At 41.6% G+C, this 18,915-nt stretch overlaps 2 protein-coding genes across 4 annotated transcripts; one reads left to right on the forward strand and one right to left on the reverse strand.

Annotated features, from left to right (window-relative positions):
- The first annotated feature begins 11,763 nt into the window (after positions 1 to 11,763).
- LOC123142951 (uncharacterized) lies at positions 11,764 to 16,035 on the forward strand. Of its 2 annotated transcripts, XR_006470648.1 has the most exons (6): positions 11,764 to 11,964; positions 12,518 to 12,728; positions 12,811 to 13,197; positions 13,340 to 13,942; positions 14,649 to 14,714; positions 15,659 to 16,035. XR_006470648.1 is itself a non-coding variant. In XM_044561670.1 (5 exons), the coding sequence occupies exons 2-4, from the start codon at positions 12,518 to 12,520 to the stop codon at positions 13,927 to 13,929; spliced, it is 1,188 nt and encodes a 395-aa protein (XP_044417605.1). In that variant the 5' UTR covers positions 11,764 to 11,964; the 3' UTR covers positions 13,930 to 13,942; positions 14,649 to 14,782. The 2 variants fall into 2 exon arrangements, 1 of the variants encoding a protein (XP_044417605.1); XM_044561670.1 differs by lacking the exon at positions 15,659 to 16,035 and having other exon boundaries at positions 14,649 to 14,782.
- LOC123142952 (putative nuclease HARBI1) lies at positions 12,607 to 15,516 on the reverse strand. 2 transcript variants are annotated; one of them, XR_006470650.1, is made up of 3 exons: positions 15,034 to 15,516; positions 14,152 to 14,945; positions 12,607 to 12,723 (listed from the first exon to the last, which is right to left on the reverse strand). XR_006470650.1 is itself a non-coding variant. In XM_044561671.1 (2 exons), exons 1-2 carry the CDS (start codon positions 15,514 to 15,516, stop codon positions 14,244 to 14,246), a joined length of 1,185 nt encoding a protein of 394 aa, XP_044417606.1. In that variant the 3' UTR covers positions 14,149 to 14,243. The 2 variants fall into 2 exon arrangements, 1 of the variants encoding a protein (XP_044417606.1); XM_044561671.1 differs by lacking the exon at positions 12,607 to 12,723 and having other exon boundaries at positions 14,149 to 14,945.
- Positions 16,036 to 18,915: the final 2,880 nt, after the last annotated feature.

Below are 18,915 nucleotides of genomic sequence, written 5' to 3' on the forward strand. Positions count from 1 at the left end.
ACTGGTACTGTAGGGACCATCTGAAGCAGCCTCTCCTATAGCGGCCATGAACAAGTGCAGGTGCCAAGAAACTACTTCCCCCTAAATAAATGTAAGAGCGTTTAGATTACTATGTTTTTATATGTCTTTACGGATGGAGTAGCATCAATAATATTGGAAGAGTAATAATTTATTTCTTGTATGAAGTACACTTGTAAAAGAAACAAGCTCAATTCTATTCTTAATCAATGAGTGAAGCAGCTCTTATGTCTCTGTTTTCAATTAAAATTGAAAATAAACAACGACGGATATAGCGGAGTCACAGATCATCTGGCTGGTTGGAGAAATGCAGCTGTCCACCGGTCTCTTTCTTCTTGGCGGACACACTTGACTTGTCTTTCCCATTTTTCTTTTCTTCAGTCCTTCCTGTTTTTAAGAGGTTCACTAGTGGTGGAGATTGTGTCTTTTTTTTTGTGAGAGAAATTTCCAATCTATTCATCAATCATGGCAGTACAGAGAACACAACAGGTAATAAAAATTACAACTAGGTTTATTGATCACCTAGCGACGATTACAAGCACTGGAGTGAGACGAAGGCGCGCCGCGGTCATCGCCCCTCCATCATCGGAGTCGGGCAAACCTTATTATAGTAGACAGTCGGGAAGTCGTCGTGCTAAGGCCCCAAAGGACTAGCACACCAGAGCAGCAACCGTCGCCGATGAAGAGTGTTATAGATTGGAAAGATGAAACCTGAAACCACATGAACGAAGACGAACAAAAACTGGATCCAAATAGATCCACCGAAGACCAGCACCCACCAAGTCCCATGAGATCCGACGGAGACACACCTCCATACATCCTCCGACAACGCTATTCGCACCATCGGGATGGTGATAGGACGTGGGAGACATTATTGCTACCGAGGGACATCGTCGCCGCCACACAGCCCAACCAAAATGTTCAATCTAGCAAAAACGAGAACGGGATCCCTCCCGCCGGCGGGGGGCCGAGATCCTCCGCACCTCCACGGGCCAAAGGCCATCGGAGGCGGGGCAGATCCGTGGTGGTGCCGACGGGAGGAGGAAGAAGACTTTTCTCGTGGAGGAGGAAAGACTTCGTTTGTATGGAACGAAGGATAGGTGGAGATTGTGTCATGCCCTCCAGCAACCAGACATACCTTGGCCCCTCAATTGGCACGTTCCTTTCGACTTTGTTTGATTGTCATTTGTCAAGCACCTACTTTGAATGTTCCAATTTAGAAAAACAAGGTATTTCCCGTGTCTCCAGGTTTTCTTTGCCACCAATCCAAAAAACTTTTCTTTTCAATCGTGACAGTCAGGCCGTACTTATCCACGACTGAGACAAGCTTTAGTGCCTTAGCTACACGCACTATGGGTGCTACCAATGCTGAAAAAGTTATGAAAAATTCAAAAAGAAATTGTGTTTGTCATGTCGACAAGAATTGTGTTTATTATCCGACGAAACCTCTAAACCAAATTCGATCGCAAAAAAGACAAACGAAAAATCTAGCTATCAATAGTGTGTACCCTACCACAATGCAGAAAACTGACAAACACGTAGAAATAAATTCAAAAGCCATCTCACTTGACCGATTCCATATGCCAGATGGCCTAACCGCACTCACTCATTTTCTCCTCACGAGCAGATATCAGGTGCTCCCACAGCCACGAGCGATTCTATCTTTATTTCGTTTTCTTTCTGAACGAGCCATTCAATCTAAGATGGAACGAGAGCCATGCAATCTGGGAGGAGTTCCTGGACCTGACATAATTACAAAAATCTTAGGGCGTTTCGATAAATTTGCACAGGCTCCTTTGGTGGCGCATAGGGCATCTTCAACGTCCACCCGCAAATTCATCCGGTATATGCCTTTTTATGTCGGGACGTGGTCCGCGGACATGATGCGGGAGGGAGTCATCCAACGCTAGTTACAAAGTATCATGATAGGAGGAGAAAAAGTAGGTTGGGAGCATGCATGTGGTGTGATATTTATGATTTAGTGTCCGGTTGGTTGTAAGAGTGAAGAAGGGGGCCATGCATGTACGGTTGGGAGGAGAGAGAAGAGAGGAACATGCATGTGATTGGTCAAGTGCATGTCCGGACTCAGACAAAACTCTATCACATTTGTGTCCAAATACTGGAATTTTGAACGTCCGGACAGTTTCACGGACTGATACAAGTCTCCATTATATTGCAAAAGTAAACAAATGTGTGCCGTCGAATATATACACCGCTGTTTTGCCCCCAGATGCTCCGGTAGCACCTCATATTTTCCCTCGTCCTGAGCACAACCTCACGGCCCAGCAGACTTAAATGCATGAGAGGACATTATGAGAGAAGTTAGTTTGACGGAAACGTGGGAAACAGGACACGTAGTGTTCACAAATCTCGTCCATAGAAAAATTCCCGCAAGTCTAGCATTATTGCTAGTTGTGTTCATAAATCTAGTCCATAGAAAAATTCATGAAAGTGTAGCATTATTGCTAGTTGGGTACCCATCGTACTCCTTTCGCCATCGCCTGCTTCACCAAGGCAGCAACAGTTGGAACGGCTCTGTTTGTTTCCTCCTTTGTCACAGTCTGGCGTCAACCCACCGTTGTCGACAGTCGCCGTTCTTGTATTTACTGGGCGATACTAGCACGCCACCTACCATAACCTCTGATCGACGTCAACAGCTCAAATTTTCGTGAAAGTGCTCATACTATTCCTTACATCATTTAAGAAAAGTTAACATGGTACAAACAACATATTTTTACATAAGCGCCATGCATCTGTGTATCAACACATCATCTTGTTTTCACACACAATAGTAAATACGAGTTGTTCTACATAGTGCCTTCGTTCTCTTTAGTCAGCATATAAGTTTGGTTTGAAGTCAAACTATCTCTAATTTGATTAGAATTATAGAAAAAATATCAACAACTACAATACTAAATCAGTATTATTAGATTCATTATTGATGTAGTTTTATATTATATAGTATATATTGGTATCACAGATATTGATACTCCTTTCTTACAATTTTGTACTAAATCAGCTACACTTATTTTGGAACGAAGAGACTATATTTTAATATAAATTTGATCAAACTTTGTAAAGTCTGACTTGACACAATTCTTATACGCGGAGTCAAAAGAAACAGAGTAAGTAATTAAGTAATTATAGTAAGAACATATGTCCGCTCAATCTGAATTAACATAATTGTTTAACGTTGGCATGCTAGTTTTAGCAGTTCACCACCCGTAATTTCCCTTCCGGCGCTTCCAGTCGCTCGAAGAACCTTCATATGTCTTCTTACGGAGGAAGGGCCATTACCTCAATGGTGATTGAAGAAGATGACATAACCCGTCTTTAATGGTTAGGACCCCACACTACAACTCATAGCTCACGTACTCATCTTTTTGCTGCGTCCTCGAGGTGTACTGGGAAATGCGGCTTCCATTCCTAGTGGTCATGCTTATCCTTCAAGGATTATTTCTTCATGTTCTCGTACAAGAGGTGAATGATGGTCGTTGCTAGGTCACCCATGGAGTACCTTTGGCCGCCACCTTTAATACTCAACTGCTTTTGGATATCGACATGGTGCTCATCTGGAACTAAGATCCATTCATGGTCAAGCATAAGCTTGTCTCTCATGGTGGCCATGCAAGCGAAAGTTATCACTCTGCATAGTATAAATTCAACCAACGCCTATCACCTCTCCGACTTGTAGTAGTGGTACATGCGGACATGCTCGTGCATGACGAGTTGCACGATGGTGACCCCCTGTCGTTTAATAATTGCTGCTATGGGTGTCCTCGAGGTCGAGGCCCACGAACTTGTGCTTCTCCTCGAGGAGTCATTGCTCGCACATTGTGCTGATTTGCTCCACAGTCTCTGGCTTGTTGGTGTACACCACCTCCAACACGGCGGTGCCATAGGCATTGATGTGGTGGGTCTTTTCTATTAGCTTCCCGGCATACATGCCTGCAAGGAGGGGCGGAGCCGTGGGGTTTGGGGCGAACTACAAGAAATGAGCGAGGAAGAAGAGACAAATGGATGCGAAAGAAGGAATGCGATCGTTTTTATTGTGGAAAAAATGGCTACCAATCAAAGCAATTGGGACATTGCCTGGCAGTTCTAGGAGTCCGGAATCAGACGCCTGTTAGACTAATAATTCAGAATTTTCTCATTTTTGGGTATGGCATGTTCCACTAGATGAGGCATGCATTACGAATCTTCCTAACTACCTAACTATGACGTGACAACCAACACTACGAACTTGCATTTGTAAACACTCGTGAAAATATACATGATATATGTGCTTTGTTGAAGTTATGTGGACTAACAAAATGATTGTGCATTGCAGACCTCTTAGACTTGTGTAAAATATGTGAGAAAAATGCTAATACATGGACACATTATAAAGAAAAATTATAGAACCAAACAAATGTCAAATGAATATTTTTTTCGAACAATCACTTAAGCTTTTTTCATGCCTTACTAACACTTGAAAAATACCTATAAATTCGGAGACAATCTTAAAATTCCCCAATGAGATATACACAATTAATTTTTTTATAATCCTCTCCACAATGTGGTATGTGATAATGGGCACCATAAACTTGCATTTGGAAACATTTGTGAAAATTTACATGATATATTTGCATGGGTAGTAGGGATGAAAATGGAGTGAAAATTTAACACTTTTCCGGAGGAAAAATGGAAACGAGAAAGGAAATTTGCAAAACAGAAATGAAAATGGAAATTTGAATGTGGAAACGGAAACAAAAATGAAACGGTGATTTCCAGTGGAACAGACGTGGAAATGGAACTATCCGTTTCCATGAATATGGAATCTCCGTTTTTACTATAGACCTATGTTTTTTTTTTGAGAAACCCTATGGCTGCTTTGTAGCCCAACCACCAAACAATACACAATGACACACTGAGCAGAATGGATCATTTGAGGCCCAACTTCTACAACGCACATGTACTTAACTAGATCCTATACGCAATTGTCTAGTACCACTACAATAGTACGTTAAGTTGCTGACATAATCATATTATATTGTAGCCATGATTACAATTCTTTAAATTTGTTTGTTTTTGTGTGCATTTCTTTATGATTCAAGGGGGGTTTAAGTTCCAGTAAACGACCAATTTTGTTTCCGTGTCTGCTCTGTATTCACTCTGTATTCGTTTACGGTAGCATCCATTTCCGTCTTCATTTCGGGGAGGTAAGTGCTTGAAGGTATATCCTTAGATCTTGCAATTGAATCTTTTTGTTTCTTCTTTATCATTAGTTTGGTTTATAAAACAAAACTAAAAAATGGAATTGAGGTTGCCTCATATGCTTCATCTTTTTAATGTCTTTCGTGAATATGATGGAAATGAAAATTGTGCTCAATTGTTAGAAGAACAATTCAATAAAATGTTTGGCATGATATCTTTGTATGATGAGCATGATTGCAATGTCTACTACGCAACCTTCTTCTTGTAGATGTTGTTGGCCTCCAAGTGCAGAGGTTTGTAGGACAGTAGCAAATTTCCTTCAAGTGGATGACCTAAGGTTTATCAATCCGTGGGAGGCATAGGATGAAGATGGTCTCTCTCAAACAACCCTGCAACCAAATAACAAAGAGTCTCTTGTGTCCCCAACACACCCAATACAATGGTAATTGTATAGGTGCACTTGTTCGGCGAAGAGATGGTACTACAAGTGTAATATGGATGGTAGATATAGGTTTTTCTAATCTGAAAATATAAGAACAGCAAGGTAACTACTAACAAAAGAGAGCGAAAACGGTATTGTAATGCTCGGAAACAAGGCCTAAGGTCCATACTTTCCCTAGTGCAAGTTCTCTCAACAATGATAACATAATTAGATCATATAACAATCCCTCAATGTGCAACAAAGAGTCACTCCAAAGTCACTAATAGTGGAGAACAAACGAAGAGTTTATTGTAGGGTACGAAACCACCTCAAAGTTATTCTTTCTGATCGATCTATTGGGCTATTCCTATAAGTGTCACAAACAGCTCTAGAGTTCGTACTAAAATAACACCTTAAGGCACACATCAACCAAAACCCTAATGTCACCTAGATACTCTAATGTCACCACAAGTATCCACGAGTTTTATTATATGATATGCATCACACAATCTCTGATTCATATATTCAAACCAACACAAAGAATTTCAAAGAGTGCCCCAAAGTTTCTATCGGAAAGTCAAGACGAAAAACGTGTGCCAACCCCTATGCATAAGTTCACAAGGTCACAGAATCCGCAAGTTGATCACAAAAACATACATCAAGTGGATCACGTGAATATCCCATTGTCACCACAGATAAGCACATGCAAGACATACATCAAGTGGTCTCAAATCCTTAAAGACTAAACCCGATGAGATAACTTCAAAGGGAAAACTCAATCCATTACAAGAAGGTAGAGGGGGAGAAACATCATAAGATCCAACTATAATAGCAAAGCTCGCGGTACATGAAGATCGTGCCAAATCAAGGACACGAGAGAGAGAGAGAGAGATCAAACACATAGCTACCACTACATACCCTCAGCCCCGAGGGTGAACTACTTCCTCCTCGTCATGGAGAGCGTCGGGATGATGAAGATGGCCATCGGTGATGGCTTCCCCCTCCGGCAGGGTGCCGGAACACGACCTCGATTGGGTTTTTGTGGATACATAGGCTTGAGGCGGCGGAACTCCCTATCTACACTACTAGGAAAAACCTTACCAGTAGCGTGGGTTTTTGGACTACCAGTAGCGTAGGTTCCCACGCTACTGCTATGACGCTATAGCTATTTTTTAGCAGTAGGGTGTGTTTTACCCCACGCTACTACTAACAGACATACCAGTAGCGTTGGTGCCCCGCGCTACTACTATTTCAGCCCACGCTACTACTAACGGAATAGTAGTAGCGCGTCTATGATACACCCATGCCACTAGTAATAGATTAGGATTTAAAAAAATAAAAAACTATTTATTCCAGTTTAGACAAACATTTCATAGTACTCACATACATGCATTTCATAATACGTACATGTTATGCATACAGTCAATCATGCATATCTGATATAGATAATTAATACATATATATACAATATACGCCGCGTTTATAGGTCGGCGTCGGCGCCTCCACAAGCCAATGTTGATGTTGTTGTCGTCGTCGCCGCCGCAGCACCATGATGATGTCGTCGGCGCCGCAGCCCCTTGTCGATGCCGCCGTCATCGCCGCCGCCGCAACCCCGTGTCGATGTCGTCGTCGTCGATGCCACCCTATGCCCATGTGTTCCCTGTTAGTTTTCTTGGGCTTACTAGACATGACCCTTAGGAAAATGCTTTGCTGTTAGAGACTGCACTTAGGATAACTGGAACTGGTCCAATGATCCAAAAATAGAGAGTTTCAACGGGATCAGCAACACAACCAACTAAGAAATAGTGAAATGACCACTAGGTCTATAAATAGAACACTACTAAGAACTCACAAATCCTGGAATCAGTGGAATTACTTTCTTTGGTGAAGGAACTTCTATTGCCAGCATCCACTGTTTGAGTTCCTGACCATGTTCAAGAAATACTAACTTTAGAACATTACTACTGTAAATACATGAGGCATCAGGACAGAAAACAAAAGATGACCAATATCATATGAGCAGAATAAAAAGGAGTTTGGAACATAGCACGATTTACAATAAAAGTAGAAGAGATCGCATGATTTACAATCCAACGAGAGCAGCAATTTCAGACCAACAAAAAGAAGAAACCAACATGCAGTGTTTTCAAACTTTAGTAAATTCTGAATTCCTCTATCCTAATTTCTTCATTAGCAAAATTAACTAGACAAAGTTAGATGACAGTGAAACTTAAAGCTGCAGTAAGAAATATTAGATATACACATTTTGAAAATCAATCTCGGTGGAACAACATAAGATTGCATTTAGATTTCCGAATTAAACATAGGCATATCTCATAGTTTAAAATAAAGGCACTCAACAGAAAAGTGCATAAAAGATTCCAAAATAACTCAACAAGCTGCTTCAGCTAGCATCATAGGAGGGGATGTAGAAGAAAAAAAAAATGATAGACCAAAGACCTTGTGGTCTCTTTTTCTTCTCTCTGCGAGTATTTGTGCCGTCTCTTTGCGCTGTGCAGCATAGCATGCAGCCTAGTTCAACGCCCACCAAAGACCAAAGAAGAGGGCCCGACGTGTAGTGGAGAATTCGGAATTAAGGAGGACCTCAATCAGAAGCATGACACTCCGGCCAAGATCCAGCTGAACCCTGATCGATTACATTTTTACACCAACTATATGTACTGTTACAGAATGAAGCTAGAGTACGTCATCCATATAAACTAGAGTACCGATTTGACCAACATCAGTTAATTGTACTACTACGAAAGGAAGCTGGATATATATAATTAAGCATGACTATTAAATAGCTCATGTCTGATCATATATACCACAGAGAAAGACGCCAGGGTACCAACTAGCATGGTCGGTCTTATCGAATTAACACTACAATATAGCAACTAGATTAACACACAGCATAATGCATACTCGACATGAGCAGATGCCCTCCAGCTAGCTCAACTGATTAATCGCCTACTGCTGCCCTGCTTCGCAGTCCTACTCCTCACCACCCAGGACGGCCAGGAAGGCCGCGATGATGTCTCCCACCCCAAAGATGACGATGTACCCGGCCAAGGATATTTATTCTGTATCTAATCTAATGAAATAATTAGGAATGGAGTGGGAGACCTTGGTGATGCTAGCAAACTGCCTACACGGGACAGATGCGGAGATGAACAAATCTAGAAGAAGATAAGTGGAGTGGAGGTGGGATGAACAAGGCTGCACCTTGATGCTTACCGCGGCTGCGGCGTGTGTGTCGGAGCTGGATGCAGAAGCAGCTCCATGGAGTACACGCACCTTGGTGCCTGCCTGCATGAGGAAGAGCATCAGGGGAGGGAAGGGAAGAAGGGAAGAACCAAGAGATTGATTGAATTCACCAAGGTCGGACCTTGACGACCAGCTCCATGTCGTCCGTCTCCTCACGAGGCTGGTCCGGTGGGCGGATCTGGCCACCACCATGGCCTGCTTGCTGGATGTCCCCTTCCTGTCCTCTCCTCTCCTCTCCTCTCGTGGTGACGGGGGGAGGGGAGGAGGAAGTCATCTGGCCGCCACCATGGCCTGCCTGTTGTCGGTTCCATGGCCGGGCGTCAAGGGTTTCTGGCGCCATGGCTGGTACTGGTCGCCATGGCCTTGGCCTGCGTGCGTGAGGAAGAGGGAGAGGAAGGAAATCAAATCGCAGCAGCAAGGTAAAAAAGGGAAGATGAGAAGGCCATGGAAGAAGGAGGAGGAGGAGGAGAGGGATCTGGTGCTGCACCTGCTTCCGCCTGCGGCTCGGTGGCCATGCTAGCTAGGGTTTCGGACCTCCATGCCGCCGTGGATCTGGGGGCTGCCTCACCTTCTCGCTCGATCTGCGGATGGGAGACAAGGTGAGGGACGCGGGGGAGGGTGGAGCGGCGGCGTCGGGGGTAGAGGGAGACGAGGCCGCCGGCGGCAGGGTTGGGGCAGAGGAGAGGAGGATTGGGGAATCGTTGGGTGGGGGAGGAGGAAGAGTGGAGTATGTGCGCGGGTGTTGGGTGGATTTTTTTTAGCGTGGGTGATAGTAGCGCGTTTTGCAAACCATGCGCTACAGCTATGTCTTTAGCAGTAGCGCTGGGTTGATCACCCATGTTGCTACTATGTCTTAACCCAGGGGTGTGGTGTGGCACACTTACTAATAGCGCTGCCTAAAAAAACCACCTGCTGCTAAGTAATATCAGCAGCGCGTTTTGTACCAAGCGCTACTGGTATTTACCAGTAGCGTGGGGTCTCAAACAAATGCTACTGGTAAAGTTCTACGTATAAGCATTTTCCTAGTAGTGCTAGGTTCTGTTCTGGAGGTTAGGGGATATATAAGAGGTGTTAGCGTCGAGAACAAGTCAGGGGTGTCCACAAGGGGCCCACAAGGTGGGGGGCGCACCCTAGGGGGCCGCCCCCACCCTTGTGGTGGCCTCGGGACTCCTCTGGTGCATCTCCGGTACTCCGTGGGCTTATTTTAGTCCATAAAGAATCGTCGTAAAGTTTCAGGTCAATTGGACACCGTTTGATATTCTTTTTCTGTGAAACTCAAAAACAAGGAAAAAACAGAAACTGACACTGGGCTCTAGGTTAATAGGTTAGTCCCAAGAATCATATAAAATAGCATATAAATGCATATAAAACATCCAAGATTGATAATATAATAACATGGAACAATCAAAAATTATAGATACGTTGGAGACGTATCAAGCATCCCCAAGCTAAATTCTTGCTCGTCCTCGAGTAGGTAAATTATAAAAATAGAATTTTTGATGTGGAATGCTACCTAACATATTCATCCATGTAATCTTCTCTATTGTGGCAGGAATATTCAGATCCATAAGATTCAAAACAAAAGTTTAATATTGACATAAAAACAATAATACTTCAAGGATACTAATAAAGCAATCACGTCTTCTCAAAATAACATGGCCAAAGAAAGCTATCCCTACGAAATCATATAGTCTCGCAATTCTCCATCTTCATAACACAAAATATTCAAATCATGCGCAACCCCGATGACAAGCCAAGAAATTGTTTCATACTTTTGATGTTCTCAAACCTTTTCAACTTTCACGCAATACATGAGCGAGAGCCATGGACATAGCATTATTGGTGGAATAGAAGGTGGTTGTGGAGAAGACAAAAAGGAGATAGTCTCACATCAACTAGGCGTATCAACGGGCTATGAAGGTGCCGATCAGTAGATATCAATGTGGGTGAGTAGGGATTGCCATGCAACGGATGCACTAGAGCTAGTGGGTGTGCATCCAAGTCGTTTGCTCACGAAGACCTAGGGCAATTTGAGGAAGCCCATCATTGGAATATACAAAGCCAAGTTATAATTAAAAATTCCCACTAGTATATGAAAGTGACAACACATGAGACTCTCTATCAGGAAGATCATGGTGCTACTTTGAAGCACAAGTGTGGTAAAAGGATAGTAACATTGCCCCTTCTCTATTTTTCTCTCATTCTTTTGTTTTTTTTGGGCCCTCTCTTTTTTTTGCCTCTTTTTACATTTTTTTAGTTTATTTTTATTTTTCGTCCGGAGTCTCATTCCGACTTGTGGGGGAATCATAGTCTCCATCATCCTTTCCTCACTGGGACAATTCTCTAAGAATAATGATCATCACACATTTATTTACTTACACTCAAGAATTACAACTCGATACTAGAACAAAGATATGACTCTATATGAATGCCTCAGGCGGTGTACCGGGATGTGCAATGAATCAAGAGTGACATGTATAAAATTATGAACGATGGCTTTGCCACAAATACCATCTCCACTACATGATCATGCAAAGCAATATGACAATGATGAAGCGTGTCATAATAAACCGAACGGTGGAAATTTTCATGACAATATAGCCTTCTTTGGATCGAAGGATTTTCACAGGATTTTTGCTGGATTGTAAACCTCAGGATTGTATCCTACGGATTGCATTTGGATCACAGGATTGCTTTCTCAAAATTCCTTAGGATTGGGTTCCCAAGGCGCTGAACCCAGAGGAATTTACGCCTGAGGTCCGACCTCTTGGAAAGATTCCTGGCGCGAAAAGAGAGTGTTCGCGCCAAAACAGCCGCGCTGCTTCGTGTGAAAACACCACGCGTTGCTGTCAAAAAAAAAGAGAAAAAACACCTCTGATCGCTCTGGAAGGAAATAAAAAAAGGCACCGAAAGCGGTGACGAGGTCGCAACTGGCGGAAGCGGCGACAAGGTCAGATCCCCCGACGGAAGCGGCGGCGACCCGGCGACCGTACGCCGACCACCTCGCTCTCAGACCCTCCTTCCTCATCGAGTTCGACGAGATCAGCGCCGGCCCCATCCAGGTTAGCCCGCATCACATAGTCCGTCCATCTCCTTCCCTTGCAATTATTTCTAGATCGAGGGAGGGGGTGCCCGATATGGCGCGGGGGCGGCAGATCCTGCCGGAACTAGGCATCGGGTGTGGCGTTGGCAGTCACCTGGCCGGCGAGGGCTGTTGATGGCAAGGGCGAAGCGGATGTCGCTGGCGTCCTCCCGCTGCCAGAGGACCGCGTCCCACGACTGTGGTGCCCGAGTGAATTTCTTGACCGGCTTCCCGCTGATGTTTGTGCTTGCCGTGCCTGAGTGATCTGCGTGCTAGTTGGTTCGCCGTGGGTGTGTGCTTCCCATGCCTGAGTGTGTGCGTGCCTGATGTGATGTCTTATGTGCAAAGAGAGAATTGAGACATTGAGAGATGGATCTGGCGTGTCTGATGTCCGTGAAGAGAGAAACTGTGAGGAATTGAGAGATGGAAGTGCTGTATTTCTATGCCTTGGTGTGTACTGCTCATACATGCTTGTGCGTATTACTATGGGTTTCTGAGTACAATCTTGTAATATAAGTTTTTTTGCAATGCAGATGGTCCATCAGCTTAACTCATTTGAGCTGCCGGGCAGCCGTGTGCAATCACAAGGATTTCTTCACATGGATGTTCATCGTGCCCGCGGCTGTGTGCAGTCACAAGGACTTGGTGCTATTGATGACGATCGTGCTCGCAGTTGTGGGCAATCACAAGGACTTGGTGATATTGATGACAATCACGGGGCTGTTGAGTATCCTCGTGATATAGGTATTACTCCTAGTGTCAATTACTTGCATAATATACAAGAATGTGCAGTCTACTGTAGTTAAATTCGAGTCATTAATTTTAGGTATGACGAAGAGGGCTAAGTGGACTCATCAAATGAAGTTGTTTCTTATTGACTTGCTGAAAGAGCATGATGTTCCTGGTTTTCGAACACAAAATGCATGGAGCAAAGAGGCCTGGACAAACATTGTTAATCGACTAAATCAAGCATTTTGTGTATCATTTAGTGTTGTTCAAGTCAAACAAAAGGAGCAAGATATAAAGAAGGAATATCGAAGTGTGAAAGAATTGTTGGCAGAAAGTGGGTTTGGATGGGACAAGGATAGAATGATGGTAGAAGCACCAGCAAGTGTTTGGGCTAGTTTTGTTGCTCGCAAGAATAGTAAGGAGGCCCTCCAATGGCGAGACAAGTCGTTTCCATACTTTAATGATTTGGCTTCTCTCTATGATGGTTAGTTTAACATTACATGATGCTTTTTTACGAGTCTATAAAAATGCCCTTTATCGAAAAAACATGATGCTTTTTTATATTTGATATCAAGTTTAGGTCATATTTTCCTGAGCTAAGTATATGTTTTTTGTTGGACGTATAGGTCGTTACGCCGAAGGAAGATCTCGTCATGGTATGGATTATTATGCTAACAAGGCAAAAAATGCATCTGCTCCATCATCGCACCCAACACATTCGAATGATACATATGAATCATCTTCACCTCCAACAGTAGCTCTAGATGAGCCAGGTTTGCAATTTCCTTTGGAAGAAGAGGTTGAGGGAGCAAATCTTGATTCTGTCCAGCATACATCAACACCGAATGAACAAATGTATACCCAATCAATACCCCCAAAAGCACCCACCGAGAAGCCTGAGAGTAGACGTAGAAAAAGACAGAAGCAAAATCCTACAAGCTCTGCAGATGGATTCCATGAAAGATACCTTAGGCTCAAGATGGAAGAAATAAATCGATTTGCAGCCATTGAGGAGAAGAAACTAGAGGATCCATTTAGCATTCACAAGTGCATCACAACGATTGAAGGATTGGATGGTCTACAATTGGGCGATGTGTTGTTGGCATCAGACATCTTCAAAACTAGGGAAAACAGGGAGATTTTCCTGTCTTTCTCTAGTGATGAACGACGGTTGGCTTGGATTAAAAGGGAGATTGCTCGTACCAACGAAAACTAAGGAAAACATGGAGGTTTTCCCTACCCTTCTCTAGCAATGAACTTAGTGAAGCAGTACTCTTTTGTTTACTAGACCTCTATATTTTGGTAGATTGAGATGATAAACTAGTCATGTAGTAGTATGCTTTTGTTTACTAGACCTCTGTATTTTGGTACAATGAGAGGCCTAGTATATGAGTTCTTTGTTTCAGACTCCAACCATGTTTCTGAAAAAAGGACATGAGAATATTAACTTAATGAAGTAGAATATCAATATCAGAAGCACATGAATGGTAATACAACTTGCATATCATATCTTCACTTTACATATACATGTCAAGCTCTGCGTGATACATACTGGTTCCACATTCCTTGTGCAATATGATCTCGCATTTGATTTCCTGCTTGTCTGGAATAATTAAATGCATGTATATCACCATGATAGTCGTGGTCTCCATTTGGCACATCAACAATCTGGTTCGGGTCAATCTCCATGGGAGCATCTTTGGGCCACTCCATATCTCCTTTGTGTAGGCGTATGAAATTGTGCAGAACACAACAAGCCACAGATATGTCAATTTGTTTATCAACTGAATAATGTGCAGCAACTTTCAGGATAGGAAATCTCATTTTTAGTATGCCGATAATTCTCTCTATATGATTCCGAAGTTGAGCATGACGAAGGTTGAACAATTCCTTGTAATTTTGTGGCCTTTGACGTGCTTCTCCTTGTTCTTTTAGATGATACCTAGTACCACGGTATGGAGCAAGAAATTGGGGTGTGTTTGCATAACCAGCATCAACAAGGTAAAATTTACCATGAGGTACATGAAAACCATGATTTAGTGCATCTTGTAGAACTCTTGCATCAGAAGCTGATCCTTCCCACCCAGCATGTACATGCACAAATTTTAAGTCGAAGTCACAAGCAACCATGACATTTTGTGAGAGCGTTTGCTTCCTGTTCCGGTATGGTTCTTGTTGGCCTGGTGATAGGAACATAGGAATATGGGTTCCGTCTATAGCACCAATGCAATTCTGCACAAACAAAATATGATATCTCTATGTTATTACCTTGCGCTGAATTAATTAAAAAATATTTGATCTAAATTGTACATACTCATACCTGAAAGAAAGGGTAAAATTGTGGTTTGCTCAAGATTGGATGTGGGTTGAGGGAAGGTGGACGTATATAGACATTTGTGAGCCGTGTGATCGCATCAAGCACTAATCCAAATCGCCGGCTTATTGTTTCTGCACTATGCTGAAACCAATCCTGTAGGGTTTCATTTGTTGCATTTTTGGATACTGCATACAAAAATATTGCCACTTGCTCTTCTACTGCTAGTACTTTTGAATCAGCAAGGAGTTTTTTCTCACGCAACTTGTCAACAAGTGCTTGAAAAATGTCCACTTCCATGCGGAAAGTCCTTTTGCATAAGCTTTCATGCCCTGTTAAAATCTCCTGAACACGCCAAGCCCCCGAAAGTTTTGATGTATGCATTGGTTTCTTACTAGAAGAAGATTGTGATGCATCTTCTAAAGTAGGAAGTACAAAATGAATAAATTCATAGTCACTTTCTGATCTACGACGGTAGCTTGGATTCATGGTGTGCAGCAACAAATGAGCCAAATATGCTGAAAAGGAGTTGAATGAAACAGTAAAAAAATATGTGATTGTGATATATTGAATAGCATGGAAGTATGATTTTGCTATAGGAGATAAGCACTAACCTTGTTGGTTTCTTCAGCAAGGGGAAGATGAAAGCATAGAGCACAGGCAGCAAGGGGAAGATGAAAGAATAGAGCACAGGCAGCAAATGCTGTGGGCAGGGAAAAGAGCTATCCGTTGTAGAGAGTAGCATCAGGTTATATAGGCACTTGCTGCTAACGGCTACTTCAGGCAGTTGACTGCACTAGCCGTTGGAAGTTTGAAAAACATCAGACTTACAAATAGAAATAATAATACTTTATTGTATAGGATTCCTGTACGTCTCCTATGATGCAGCCAAAGGCACTTTGTTACCAGTTCCTCTGGATTTGCATTCCATAGGATTGGCTATGTCATGGCAGTCAAATCCTCCATTTTTCCTATTCCTTTGTTTTGCAAATCCTGTGATCCAAAGAAGCCATATATCTCGGAATGGCTATGGAAATGCCATAATAGGTAGGTATGTGGCTGTTTTGAGGAAGGTATATGGTGGGTGTATGGTACCGGCGAAAGTTGCACGGTACTAAAGAGGCTAGCAATGGTGGAAGGGTGAGAGTGCGTATAACCCATTCACTCAACATTAGTCATAAAGAACTCACATACTTATTGCAAAAATCTACTAGTCATTGAAACAAAGTAGTATGTGCATGATCCTAGGGGGATAGATTAGTAGGAAAAGACCATCGCTCGTCCCCGACCGCCACTCCTAAGGAAGACAATAAAAAAATATCTCATGCTCCAACTTTGTTACATGACGGTTCACCATACGTGCATGCTACGGGACTCAGAAACCTTAACACAAGTATCTCTCAAATTCAAAACTACTCACTAGCATGACTCTAATATCACCATCTTCATATCTCAAAACAATTATAAGGAATCAAACTTCTCATAGTTTTCAATGCACTTTATATGAAAGTTTTTATTATATCCCTCTTGGATGCCCATCATATTAGGACTAAATTCATAATCAAAGCAAATTACCATGCTATTTAAAGACTCTCAAAATAATATAAGTGAAGCATGAGAGTTCAACAATTTCTTCACAATAAAACTACCGCCGTGCTCTAAAAAGATATAAGTGAAGCACTAGAGCGAATGACACACTACTCCAGAAGATATAAGTGAAGATCAATGAGTAGTTGAATAATTATGTAACTATGTGAAGACTCTCTGACATTTAAGAATTTCAGATCTTAAGTATTGTATTAAAACAGCAAGCAAAACAAAATAAAATGACACTCCAAGCAAAACACATATCATGTGGTGAATAAAAATATAGCCCAAAGTAAAGTTAGCGATGAACGAAGACGAAAGAGGGGATGCCATCCGGGGCATGTCCAAGCTTAGTTTCTTGGGTATTCCTTGAATATTACCTTGGAGTGCCTTGGGCATCCCCAAGCTTAGGCTCTTGCCACTCCTTATTCCGTATTCCATCAAAACTTTACCCCAAACTTGAAAACTTCACAACACAAAACTTAACAGAAAACTCGTAAGCTCCGTTAGTATAATAAAACAAATCATTCACTTTGGTACTGTCAAGAAAAGATTCATAATTTTTCTCACATGATGTCTATTGTACCCTATCATTTCTACAATTTATATTAAGCAATATAAGCCATAGGAACTAGAAAACAAGCAAACTATGTATCGAAAACAGAATCTGTCAAAAACAGAACAGTCCATAAAGATCTGAATTGAAATCATACTTCTGTAACTCCACAAATTCTGAAAAATTAGGACAATCTAGACAATTTTTTTATCAATCGTGTGTAAAAAATTCAAATCAAAATCACGTTCCAGTGAATTTTAGAAATTCCTGGACTGAGCGCAAAAGTTTCTGTTTTTGCACTGAATCAAGTCAACTATCATCCATACTATCCCAAAGGCTTTACTTGGCACTTTATTGAAACAAAAGCTATAAAACATGATTACTACAGTAACATAACCATGTGAACACACAAAAACATTAGGGGTAAATGTTGGGTTGTCTCCCAACAAGCGCTTTTCTTTAATGCCTTTTTAGCTAGGCATGATGATTTCAATGATGCACACATAAAAGATAAGAATTGAAACACAAAGAGAGCATCATGAAGAATATGACTAGCACATTTAAGTCTAACCCACTTCCTATGCCTAGGGATTTTGTGAGCAAACAACTTATGGGAACAAGAATCAACTAGCATGGGAAGGTAAAACAAGCAAAACTTCAAGATTTTAAGCACATAGAGAGGAAACTTGATATTATTACAATTCCTACAAGCATATACTCCTCCCTAATAATAATTTTCAGTTGCATCATGAATGAATTCAACAATATAACCATCACATAAAGCATTCTTTTCATGAGCCACAAGCATAGAAATTATATTACTCTCCACATAAGAATTTTTTTCTCATGAATAGTAGTGGGACAAAACTCCACAAAATAACTATCATGTGAGGCATAATCCAATTGAAAATTAAAATCAAGATGACAAGTTTCATGGTTATCATTATTCTATATAGCATACATGTCATCACAATAATCATCATACATAGCAACTTTGTTCTCATAATCAATTGGAACCTCTTCCAAAATAGTGGATTCATCATTAAATAAAGTCATGACCTCTCCCAATCCACTTTCATCAATATAATCATCATAGATAGGAGGCATACTTTCATCATAATAAATTTCCTCATCAAAACTTGGCGGACTAAGAAGATCATATTCATCAAACATAGCATCCCCAAGCTTGTGGCTTTGCATATCATTAGCATCATGGATATTCAAAGAATTCATACTAACAACATTGCAATCATGCTCATCATTCAAATATTTAGTTCCAAAATTTTTAATGCATTCTTCTTCTAACACTTTGGCACAATTTTCCGATCCATAATTTTCAAGAAAGACATGATAAAGATGAAGCATATGAGGCAACCTCAATTCCCTTTTTTTGTAGTTTTCTTTTATAAACTAAACTAGTGATAAAATTGAAGGAAATATGCCCTAGAGGCAATAATAAAGTTGTTATTTATATTTCCTTATATCATGATAAATGTTTATTATTCATGCTAGAATTTTATTAACTGGAAACTTAGTACATGTGTGAATACATAGACAAACAGAGTGTCACTAGTATGCCTCTACTTGACTAGCTCGTTGAATCAAAGATGGTTAAGTTTCCTAGCCATAGACATGAGTTGTCATTTGATTAACGGGATCACATCATTAGAGAATGATGTGATTGACTTGACCCATTCCGTTAGCTTAGCACTTGATCGTTTAGTATGTTGATATTGCTTTCTTCA

The sequence above is a fragment of the Triticum aestivum genome, chromosome 6D (assembly GCF_018294505.1).
Source record: "Triticum aestivum cultivar Chinese Spring chromosome 6D, IWGSC CS RefSeq v2.1, whole genome shotgun sequence".
NCBI classification, from domain to species: domain Eukaryota; kingdom Viridiplantae; phylum Streptophyta; class Magnoliopsida; order Poales; family Poaceae; genus Triticum; species Triticum aestivum.

Bases quoted from the DNA above. Each gene is read 5' to 3' on its own strand.
- LOC123142951 (XM_044561670.1), top strand. From the start codon at position 12,518: ATGGTCCATCAGCTTAACTCATTTGAGCTGCCGGGCAGCCGTGTGCAA. The intron at 12,729-12,810 runs GTATTACTCCTA...CATTAATTTTAG, and splicing joins TGAGTATCCTCGTGATATAG to GTATGACGAAGAGGGCTAAG. The intron at 13,198-13,339 runs GTTAGTTTAACA...TTGGACGTATAG, and splicing joins TTTGGCTTCTCTCTATGATG to GTCGTTACGCCGAAGGAAGA.
- LOC123142952 (XM_044561671.1), bottom strand. From the start codon at position 15,516: ATGAATCCAAGCTACCGTCGTAGATCAGAAAGTGACTATGAATTTATT. The intron at 14,946-15,033 runs GTATGAGTATGT...TTGTTTGTGCAG, and splicing joins AATTTTACCCTTTCTTTCAG to AATTGCATTGGTGCTATAGA.